A 12255-nucleotide genomic window follows, 5' to 3' on the forward strand; every position below is an offset into this window, starting at 1 on the left:
AATTTTTCAAACAGTCTCTAACAAATAGGGGGGAATTCAATTGTGGGTGAAATTATCCACCCTGACAAATCAGCGTGGCTTTACGCTACCCCGTAACACAAATTGGCTGGGCAAAGGGTGCAAGAAGGGCTGCTGTTGCCAGCATTTAAACACAGTGGCAACGGCAATTTGCAACCTTTGGCCACAATTGAATTCCCCTTTATCTCTATCCAAGATTTGATACATAGGGGCATTAGTCTTAAGACATTAGCTCTAGTTTAATAAATGTAAAATAAATAACTCATCAGCATTCTAGTATTGGTGATGAGAAATTACATGAAAGCAACAGTCTTAGGGGCCAATTTATCAACGAGTTTAGCTATTTAAAACTCATTGTGTATGATAACTGGTGCTCAGCCAATTAGCTCCTAAATGTCATGTGTTTAAAAAATTATTTATGAGCTGATTGGCTGGACCACCATTTATCATACTTAACGAGTTTTAAGTAGCTACAACTTGTTGATACATGGGCCCCTTAGTTCTTTACTATGCTTTCAGAAAACAAGAGAACACTTAGACTATCCATATAAACAATGATCAAGTAGATATAGTGTCTTATACAGTTATTGTCATGTGGATATGTGTTCTTGGTAATATTCCTTTATTGGGAAGGTTCACAAGTTTAAAACAGAAAAACAAAGTATAAAAAAAGGAAAACAAGCACTTGAAGTTTACTCTATAAAAATGTACTTATGGTGGTCATACACAAATAGATCTGGTGGTTTCGGCCCAACCACTGAATGGCCCAATCAGTCATATTTGACATTATATACATACATCTGAGAGGTCCAACTGTTAGCTATGTCCCACCACATAAGCTGAATAAGCTGCTGTCAGCTTAGAGCCAACACACCAAACATATGATCACTTTCAGCATCCCTCAAGTCATAAAGCAAACAGAGTTAAATGAAGTGACTGGAAAATAGAAATATTCCAGGAGGAGTGTTTCACACCTTTCAACACTTTATGGTAGCAAACTAATATTAAATGAGTATGAAATGAAATAAAATAAAATGAATAAAAAGGATTCAACTGCTAAGCATTTGTTTCTTAATTATTTTACTTTTATTACTGTTGCACCATTTATACAATTACATATATTTTCAAAGCATCCATTTACATCTTCCTTTTTTTTTTTTCTTTTTTAATTTTGCAATTTTTTTTTAAATTTTTTTATTTTTTATTAGTTACTTGCTTTCCAATGAGTGTTGTGTTGGTGTCTGTGACATAGAATGGAAGAAAAACTGGAACTGCAAATCAACGCAGACTTTTTTTTTATTATTATTTCCACTGACCAATAAACAGAACTACAGGTGCACCCAACCACAGACATGCATTAATTCATCATGAGAAATCTAGGTAGACTAAGTAGAATGAGGATGTTGTTACTTCCAAAATATCTGGAGAGGAATAAGAGACAGCTAAAGTTGGTTCGGTTGGAAACGTTTGGCCATTATTTACTGCATTTAGAAAAAAAGAAAAAGAAAAAAATGACTGCAAATGAAAATAAAATTTCCTAAAAAGATTTGATTGCCTTGGCACAAGCCCTATGGGCAAATTCAAAAAACATTTCTCCTGCAATCTTATTGCAGAAGGGAGAACAAAACAATATTATTGTATCTTGACTTTTCATTTTGCAGATGCTGCTTTGATGTAAAAAAAAAAGAAAAAAAATGCTCACAAACATCTTAAACTTTTTTTTGTTTCATTTATCTATTAATTAATAGAGTTAGTGGAATGTGTATATTGTACATTTTCTCCCCCACAAAAATACTATTTGGAATTTTATATTGTTTCTGGCCATTACATGTACTTATTTCAAATCTAAATCAAGTTTGTTAGTATGGCTGAAAAAAATATATAAATCAAAAACAAAGAAAAACATCATTGCAGGTTGTTTTAAGTGGTTATTTCAAACAGGCTGTCCATCTTACTCTTGAACTGCTACGGTTTGATCAGAATTAGCTGCTGGGATGTCAACAGCTTTAACTTCATCAGCTGGTCCTGCAGGCTCTGAGGCCTTAGTAGAAGAACTAGATGCTTCAGGTTCTGGAGACTTCCCGGAAGATGGAGCAGCCTCACTGCTAGGTTTTGAGTCTGAGGCTGGAGCGGTCTCCGTTTTGACCTCTGGTGCAGAGGGAGCCTCAGTCTTTTGCACTTCCCCATCCTCTTTGCTCTTTTCATCTACTTTACTTGGTGCTGGTGCTTCTGATGGTTGGGAAGCTTTTGCCTCTGTTGTAGGCTCAGAGACTTTAGAGCCTTCGCTAGTGGCGGCTGGAGCAGGAGTTGCAGCAGTTGGTTCCTCTTGCTTAGATACAGGAGGTTCAGCGCTCTGAGGTTCTGCCTTAGCATCGGAGCAAGCCTCTGTCTTCTCAGATTCTGTTTTTTGTACTGCATCCTTAGTTGCCTCTTTCTCCCCTTCTTTGACCTCAGATTTGTTCTCCGCAGGCTGGGCCTCTTTATCGTTCTTCTCTTCTTTATTTTCTTTTGCGTCAGCATTCTCTACAACAGGCTGGGTCTCCTCATTAGTTTTAGTTGCCGCTTCTTCTTCTGTATTGGCTTCATCTGCCTTTTTGTCCTTATCTTTTGATTTGTCATCATTAACATTGTACCCCTTCTTCTTCTTGCTCAACTTTCCTCCCATGGTTAAAGCCCTGGAAAAGTAAAACACAGCGTCACTGATATATCCAGGAGAGACTATCTCAAGAATTTCAAATTTACATAAATGTATAAATATTATCGTCTTGACTAAAATATGCGTTGTGAATAAAATTCCAACAGGAATCCCTGCACGTTCATATTTCTACAGTCTGTGCTCTTTACTAATCATCAAATTACAACAACATTAATTAGGAATACAAAACCCTAGTAAATATGTTGGAATGAGACTCCATTTTGTTATGAATATATGCTGCTAATTATTTGCCAGATTTCATTTTAGGATCCAATTTAGCGATCCACCTTACACCATTAATTTATAATATCATATATTTGTGCCAGCTTTAATTAGAATTGCAGCAATGCTATAACAATGTAATTGTAATTGCTGACATAAGACAAACTACATTTCCCAAATAAAAACTAGAATCCCAGATGTACACAAGACATAATAAAAGCCGTAATCCATCTGATTTGTGCTTGTAGGTGTTAAACTTTCCAATTAAATATTATGCATTATAGCACCCAGAAGCTAATTAATCACAAAGTTTTACTATGTTCATTTTATAAAGTCATCAATCATCAAAATTATCCAAACTAAAAAATGCAAACTATATTATCCCATAGATAGATATAAAATACATCACAAGTCATCTAACTAAATATATATAAAAAAAGTGTCCCCATTCTGCCACACAAAAAACACTAAAGCAATCTTCTAAAAAATCCATGGCTGACTAACTGTCACATTCAATAAGCGACTAAACACAATTTTTTTAATGTCAAGTGACAGGTAAGTTCAAGCATTAGAAACCCGATTTCACTACTGCAAGGGTTACTCTTGCATAATAACAGATTATAAAAAAATTGAAGAAATTCGTAGATTTTCCACTATCATTATAACCAAAGTTATTTTCTATTTGAAAGTCTAAAACTGTGTAACTTTACTCTTATATAATAAAGCTAGTCAGCAAAGCTTGGAACTGTGCTAAAACCTGTAAGGGAGAAGAGTCCCATTTATGTTGGAAATGATGTGTGTGTGCAGGTGCTAATACAGCAGTTATAGAGGCACACACCAGCGGATGACTCAAGCTATAGGCCCAATTACTTAACCAGTGTTGTTGATTTATAGATAGATAAAGATAGAAAACAAGTACTGCCATAATCACTGATACATGTACACTGGTGACGGAGTGCAGTTTGAGCACAGCATGGCTTCACACAGCTCAATAGCCAATGGGCGGGATGTACTAACCGTACAGTGTATATCCCGCCACACTTCGACGATCATTGCACCGACATGTGTCCGGTATTGCGAATGACAGCTCTTCCAATAAAAGCTGTCCTTCGCAATGTGCTCCCTTTCATGGACTTCCGGGTTTATGACCCGTGAGTCCATCTGGCATGCGCAGAGATGCAGTGGCCGCGGGGTATGCTGGGAGATAAGCCCATAGGAGTTAAGAACATAGGCTTCTATAGGGTAATGTCACCTTTTGCTGATGAGACCCTCCGTATCGTAAATCTGCGACCGGGGGTTAATGCATACGGGAAATGCTGTAAAACCCTGTTCCTATTAGTGCATCCTGCCCAGTGAGTGTATACTGCAAATCGGTAGGCGCTAAGCAGGAGGCTTCTGTCTCCCACAAGGTCTCACTACACAATGTTTCAAGATGGCTCTGCGCATACTTACTAGGGATCTCAGCATCTATCTTGGGATAGGACATGAAGCCTCCCCGGAAAACAGGAAGACTAGAGCCTGCAGAGTGACACACACTTTTTTTTTCTTCTTAAAACATTATTACGGGACAACTTTGCTTAACACCTTTAGAAATAGTGTGGACTTGGGGATGATGTACAAATTACTACAAAATATTTTGAAAGAAAAAATAAAGAAATATTATTATTAATAATAACTTTCTGTATTTATTGGTCTTATTTTTTTGTGTGATTTGGAGTTTAGTGTATTCAGATTAAGGGAGGTTCAATTGAAAACAATAAATTTCATACAAAAGGAAACGGGACTTTACTGCAATTTATTGCCCCGATACTGCTGGCTGTTGGGAAATTGAATAATAATTGAATAAGACCCCAGGGATCAATTAGCCGCAGTAATTTACAGTGGCTAACTGAATTCCTCCCTAAATGTCTTACCATAATAATCTTGCAGAAAAGTTAGATCTTATGATGGCATGGCTATAATAGCATAGTTATTGCTTACTGTACAATGGAGTCCTGTTTACTTGTATCTATTCCAAGTAAAGCCTTCCATTGCAAGGTATAACCAGTGGACATTTGAGAGATCAAGAAGAAAAAGTGTAGTGTCAAACGGCATATGTACAAATGCTGGTGCAAGGAGTTTGAGTGTATCTACATACAGTAATGTCATAAAGCCGAAGTGGCATATAGGACGTGTCATACGTCCAAAGTGTTGTAATTGGCTGTCTTGACAGCAATCCACTTTGTCATGAGTGTCAGCAATGTTGGGAGGAATGTATGCTCAATTATAGGAGCTCACCTCATTTCAAGGATTTTATACGGAGGTGAGAGCTTTTAGGGAGGACTATACTCTCTGAGCGTCTAAAAACCCCATCTAAAATGGCTAAATCCGTCTAATCTCCCTTCTTTGGGCATCCAAACTATCATTTGGACAGGCAAAGTGCCCAGTTTACACACTTGTTTTTCTCGCACCTCAGGAGGCTGCGAGAAAGAAAAACTGTCCTTCGCGGCTGCTGGACGCCTATACGGCATACAATTGCATTGTGGCTGCAGAGAAAAATGTAATCGGACCCTTTGAGTGTACACAAAAACTGTCCCAATTTGCATTTGTATAGCAAAATCAAATTGTACGGCACAGATTATCTGAATGTATACTATTAACAGTTACATTAGATGAAATAAAGGGAAACTTTTCTGCACTCCAGAATTTAACATATTTTAGAATCATTAGGAATGAGAAATCAGTCATCCTCAGAAATGGATACATCATACAAATCATGGGTTTGGAATATAGCTTCTGTTCTGTACCTACATTTTTAGATATCTGGATGCAGACAGATTAGATAGATCATTTTAATTGAATGATCTATTGAGTCAAACACCTGACATTTCCAGAATTGTATTCATGAGGGTAGAGTTACTAAAGCTTCTAAAAATGGAAGAAAAAAAAAATAAGATTTTACTCACCGGTAAATCTATTTCTCGTAGTCCATAGTGGATGCTGGGAACTCCGTAAGGACCATGGGGAATAGAAGGGCTCCGCAGGAGACTGGGCACTCTAAAAGAAAGATTAGGTACTATCTGGTGTGCACTGGCTCCTCCCACTATGACCCTCCTCCAGACCTCAGTTAGGATACTGTGCCCGGAAGAGCTGACACAATAAGGAAGGATTTTGAATCCCGGGTAAGACTCATACCAGCCACACCAATCACACCGTATAACTCGTGATACTATACCCAGTTAACAGTATGAAATATAACTGAGCCTCTCAACAGATGGCTCAACAATAACCCTTAGTTAGGCAATAACTACATACAAGTATTGCAGACAATCCGCACTTGGGATGGGCGCCCAGCATCCACTACGGACTACGAGAAATAGATTTACCGGTGAGTAAAATCTTATTTTCTCGGACGTCCTAGTGGATGCTGGGAACTCCGTAAGGACCATGGGGATTATACCAAAGCTCCCAAACGGGCGGGAGAGTGCGGATGACTCTGCAGCACCGAATGAGAGAACTCAAGGTCCTCCTCAGCCAGGGTATCAAATTTGTAGAATTTAGCAAACGTGTTTGCCCCTGACCAAGTTGCAGCTCGGCAAAGTTGTAAAGCCGAGACCCCTCGGGCAGCCGCCCAAGATGAGCCCACTTTTCTCGTGGAATGGGCTTTTACTGATTTAGGATGCGGCAATCCAGCCGCAGAATGCTCCAGCTGAATTGTGCTACAAATTCAGCGAGCAATAGTCTGCTTAGAAGCAGGAGCACCTATTTTGTTGGGTGCCTACAGGATAAAAAGCAAGTCAGTTTTCCTGACTCCAGCCGTCCTGGAAAAATAAATTTTTAAGGCCCTGACTACGTCCAGTAACTTGGAGTCTTCCAAGTCCCTAGTAGCCGCAGGCACTACAATAGGTTGGTTCAAGTGAAAAGCTGATACCACCTTAGGGAGAAACTGGGGACGAGTCCTCAATTCTGCCCTATCCATATGGAAAATCAGATAAGGACTTTTACATGACAAAGCCGCCAATTCTGACACACGCCTGGCCGAAGCCAAGGCCAATAACATGACCACTTTCCACGTGAGATATTTCAAATCCAGAGTTTTAAGTGGCTCAAACCAATGTGATTTTAGGAAACTCAACACCACGTTGAGATCCCAAGGTGCCACAGGAGGCACAAAAGGGGGCTGAATATGTAGCACTCCCTTTACAAATGTCTGAACTCCAGGCAGTGAAGCCAGTTCTTTCTGGAAGAAAATCGACAGAGCCGAAATCTGGACCTTAATGGAACCCACGTTTAGGCCCATAGTCACTCCTGACTGTATGAAGTGCAGAAAACGACCCAGCTGAAATTCCTCTGTTGGGGCCTTCCTGGCCTCACACCACGCAACATATTTTCGCCAAATACGGTGATAATGGTTTGCGGTTACTTCTTTCCTGGCTTTTATCAGCGTAGGAATGACTTCCTCCGGAATGCCCTTTTCCTTTAGGATCCGGAATTCAACCGCCATGCCGTCAAACGCAGCCGCGGTAAGTCTTGGAACAGACAGGGCCCCTGCTGTAGCAGATCCTGTCTGAGCGGTAGAGGCCATGGGTCCTCTGATATCATTTCTTGAAGTTCTGGGTACCAAGCTCTTCTTGGCCAATCCGGAACCACGAGTATCGTTCTTACTCCTCGTTTTCTTATTATTCTCAGTACCTTTGGTATGGAGAGGCAGAGGAGGGAATACATAAACCGACTGGTACACCCACGGTGTCACTAGAGCGTCCACAGCTATTGCCTGAGGGTCCCTTGACCTGGCGCAATATCTAGTTTTTTGTTTAGGCGGGACGCCATCATGTCCACCTGTGGCCTTTCCCAACGGTTTACCAACAGTTGGAAGACTTCTGGATGAAGTCCCCACTCTCCCGGGTGTAGGTCGTGTCTGCTGAGGAAGTCTGCTTCCCAGTTGTCCACTCCCGGAATGAACACTGCTGACAGTGCTAAGACGTGATTTTCCGCCCATCGGAGAATCCTTGTGGCTTCTGCCATCGCCATCCTGCTTCTTGTGCCGCCCTGTCGGTTTACATGGGCGACTGCCGTGATGTTGTCTGATTGGATCAGTACCGGCTGGTTTTGAAGCAGAGGCCTTGCCAGACTTAGGGCCTTGTAAATGGCCCTCAGTTCCAGAATATTTATGTGTAGGGACGACTCCTGACTTGACCAAAGTCCTTGGAAATTTCTTCCCTGTGTGACTTCCCCCCAGCCTCGAAGGCTGGCATCCGTGGTTACCAGGACCCAGTCCTGTATGCCGAATCTGCGGCCCTCTTGAAGATGAGCACTCTGCAGCCACCACAGTAGAGATACCCTGGTCCTTGGAGACAGGGTTATCAGCCGATGCATCTGAAGATGCGATCCCGACCACTTGTCCAAGAGATCCCACTGAAAGGTTCTTGCATGGAACCTGCCGAATGGAATTTGCTTCGTAAGAAGCTACCATTTTTCCCAGGACTCGTGTGCAGTGATGCACCGATACCTGTTTTGGTTTCAGGAGGTCTCTGACTAGAGATGACAGCTCCTTGGCTTTCTCCTGCGGGAGAAACACTTTTTTCTGTTCTGTGTCCAGAACCATCCCCAGGAACAGTAGGCGTGTGGTAGGAACCAGCTGTGACTTTGGAATGTTTAGAATCCATCCGTGCTGTTGTAGCACTTCCCGAGATAGTGCTACTCCGACCAACAACTGCTCCTTGGACCTCGCCTTTATAAGGAGATCGTCCAAGTACGGGATAATTAAAACTCCCTTTTTTCGAAGGAGTATCATCATTTCTGCCATTACCTTGGTAAAGACCCTAGGTGCCGTGGACAGTCCAAACGGCAGTGTTTGGAATTGGTAATGGCAATCCTGTACCACAAATCTGAGGTACTCCTGGTGAGGATGGTAAATGGGGACATGTAGGTAAGCATCCTTGATGTCCAGGGATACCCTGTAATCCCCCTCCTCCAGGCTTGCAATAACCGCCCTAACCGATTCCATCTTGAACTTGAATTTTTTTATGTATGTGTTCAAGGATTTCAAATTTAAAATGGGTCTCACCGAACCGTCCGGTTTCGGTACCACAAACAGTGTGGAATAGTAACCCCGTCCTTGTTGAAGTAGGGGCACCTTGACTATCACCTGCTGGGAATACAGCTTGTGAATTGCCTCTAGCACAGCCTCCCTGCCTGAGGGAGTTGTCGGCAAGGCAGATTTGAGGAAACGGCGGGGGGGAGACGCCTCGAATTCCAGCTTGTACCCCTGAGATACTACTTGAAGGATCCAGGGATCCACCTGTGAGCGAGCCCACTGATCGCTGAAATTTTTGAGGCGGCCCCCCACCGTACCTGGCTACGCCTGTGGAGCCCCCGCGTCATGCGGTGGACTCAGAGGAAGCGGGGGAAGAATTTTGATTCTGGGAACTGGCTGACTGGTGCAGCTTTTTCCCTCTTCCCTCGTCTCTGTGCAGAAAGGAAGCGCCTTTGACCCGCTTGCTTTTCTGAAGCCGAAAGGACTGTACCTGATAATACAGTGCTTTCTTAGGCTGTGAGGAAACCTGAGGTAAAAAAAAATTTTTCCCAGCTGTTGCTGTGGATACGAGGTCCCAGAGACCATCCCCAAACAATTCCTCACCCTTATAAGGCTCTATGTGCCTTTTAAAGTCAGCATCACCTGTCCAGTGTCGGGTCTCGAATACCCTCCTGACAGAATGGACATTGCATTAATTCTGGATGCCAGCCGGCAAAATATCCCTCTGTGCATCCCTCATATATAAGACGACATCTTTAATATGCTCTTATGTTCGCAAAATAGTATCCCTGTTTGACAGGGTCACAGACCACGCTGCAGCAGCACTATCTGCAGGTCTCAGTCTAGTACCCGAGTGTGTAAATACAGACTTCAGGATAGCCTCCTGCTTTTTATCAGCAGGTACCTTCAAAGTGGCCGTATCCTAAGACGGCAGTGCCACCTTTTTTGACAAACGTGTGAGCGCCTTATCCACCCTAGGGGATATCTCCCAGCGTAACTTATCCTCTGGCGAGAAAGGGTACGCCATCAGTAACTTTTTAGAAATTACCAGTTTCTTATCGGGGGAACCCACGCTTTTTCACACTTCATTCACTCATTTGATTGGGGAACAAAACACTGCCTGCTTTTTCTCCCCAAACATAAAACCCTTTTTTAGTGGTACTTGGGTTAATGTCAGAAGTGTGTAACACATTTTTTATTGCCGGGATCATGTAACGGATGTTCCTAGTGGATTGTGTATATGTCTCAACCTCGTCGACACTGGAGTCAGACTCCGTGTCGACATCTGTGTCTGCCATCTGAGGGAGCGGGCGTTTTTGAGCCCCTGATGGCCTTTGAGACGCCTGGGTAGGCGCGGGCTGAGAAGCCGGCTGTCCCACAGCTGTTACGTCATCCAGCCTTTTATGTAAGGAGTTGACACTGTCGGTTTATACCTTCCACCTATCCATCCACTCTGGTGTCGGCCCCACAGGGGGCGACATCACATTTATCGGCATCTGCTCTGCCACCACATAAGCCTCCTCATCAAACGTGTCGACACAGCCGTACCGACACACCGCACACACACAGGGAATGCTCTGACTGAGGACAGGACCCCACACAGCCCTTTGGGGAGACAGAGAGAGAGTATGCCAGCACACACCAGAGTGCTATATAATTTAGGGATTAACACTATATTGAGTGAATTTTTCCCAATAGCTGCTTGTATATACAATATTGCGCCTAAATTTAGTGCCCCCCCTCTCTTTTTAACCCTTTGAGCCTGCAAACTACAGGGGAGAGCCTGGGGAGCTGTCTTCCAGCTGCACTGTGAAGAGAAAATGGCGCCAGTGTGCTGAGGGAGATAGCTCCGCCCCTTTTTCGCGGACTTTTCTCCCGCTTTTTTATGGATTCTGGCAGGGGTATTTATCACATATATAGCCTCTGGGGCTATATATTGTGATTATTTTGCCAGCCAAGGTGTTTTTATTGCTGCTCAGGGCGCCCCCCCCCAGCGCCCTGCACCCATCAGTGACCGGAGTGTGAGGTGTACATGAGGAGCAATGGCGCACAGCTGCAGTGCTGTGCGCTACCTTGGTGAAGACTGAAGTCTTCTGCCGCCGATTTTCCGGACCATCTTCGTGCTTCTGGCTCTGTAAGGGGGACGGCGGCGCGGCTCCGGGAACGAACACCAAGGACGGGTCCTGCGGTCGATCCCTCTGGAGCTAATGGTGTCCAGTAGCCTAAGAAGCCCAAGCTAGCTGCAAGCAGGTAGGTTCGCTTCTTCTCCCCTTAGTCCCTCGATGCAGTGAGCCTGTTGCCAGCAGGTCTCACTGTAAAATAAAAAACCTAAAATAAACTTTCTTTCTAGGAGCTCAGGAGAGCCCCAAGTGTGCATCCAGCTCGGCCGGGCACAGAAATCTAACTGAGGTCTGGAGGAGGGTCATAGTGGGAGGAGCCAGTGCACACCAGATAGTACCTAATCTTTCTTTTAGAGTGCCCAGTCTCCTGCGGAGCCCGTCTATTCCCCATGGTCCTTACGGAGTTCCCAGCATCCACTAGGACGTCAGAGAAATAAAAATGGAGGAGTTGCCCATAGCAACCAGATTCTATTTATAGTTTCTCTATCCCATTCTATAAAATCATAGAATCTGATAGGTTGCCATGGGCAACAGCTGCACTTTCATTTTGTAGAAGCTTTAGTAATTCTACCTCCATGAGTATAATCTGCTTTAGAAGCTTTAGTAAAGCTACAGTACCACATGGGAGTATTTTTCAAGCAAGTCATTTGCTCATTATTAGATGCTTGCTCTCCTACCAGGGTAGCCCAGTGATCAGACAGAAACCTTCTATACCAGTTGCAGATAGTTAGGACTATTACTACCAGATATGGGCGCACATTTGGCAAGTGTTTACTACGGTTATGTACATAGGTTTAAACTCTTTTTCCATCTACTGTGAAAGGTGGCGAGAGTTTGTTAAAGGGGTAAAAAGTAGGATATGATATAGTCTAGACTGTTACCATATTAGCAAAAGAAATGTGGTTATAACAATGCTGCTTTCTTATGATAATGCCTTTATAAATGGAATCCTCTGATTAACTATGTTATTGTGTACAGCACCAGAGTCTCCTCACAAATGCACTGCACAGCTGCCAGTTAGAGAGAAGAGGGCCCAAACGTAGACTACACATGGGCCCCCTCCACTGTTAATATGGCCCTGATAATGACACCTGCTGCAGATGGTGTTATCCAAGATATCTGCTGCGCTCCCTCTACGGTACATTTAGGGCACACTTAAAATTTGCAAGCATCCCCCGAAAACT

At 43.2% G+C, this 12255-nt stretch overlaps 1 protein-coding gene across 2 annotated transcripts in view; it reads right to left on the bottom strand.

The window, feature by feature from the left end:
- Nucleotides 1-1081: 1081 nt before the first annotated feature.
- BASP1 (brain abundant membrane attached signal protein 1) overlaps nt 1082-12255 on the bottom strand; it is a 144588-nt gene continuing 133414 nt past the window's right edge. For both annotated transcript variants that reach the window (XM_063922943.1, XM_063922944.1), the window contains exon 2: nt 1082-2693. In XM_063922943.1, the coding sequence (XP_063779013.1) occupies nt 1970-2683 (714 nt within the window). In that variant the 5' untranslated portion in view covers nt 2684-2693 and the 3' untranslated portion in view covers nt 1082-1969. The remainder of the gene's footprint in view (nt 2694-12255) is intronic.

Source organism: Pseudophryne corroboree, chromosome 5 (assembly GCF_028390025.1).
Source record: "Pseudophryne corroboree isolate aPseCor3 chromosome 5, aPseCor3.hap2, whole genome shotgun sequence".
NCBI classification, from domain to species: domain Eukaryota; kingdom Metazoa; phylum Chordata; class Amphibia; order Anura; family Myobatrachidae; genus Pseudophryne; species Pseudophryne corroboree.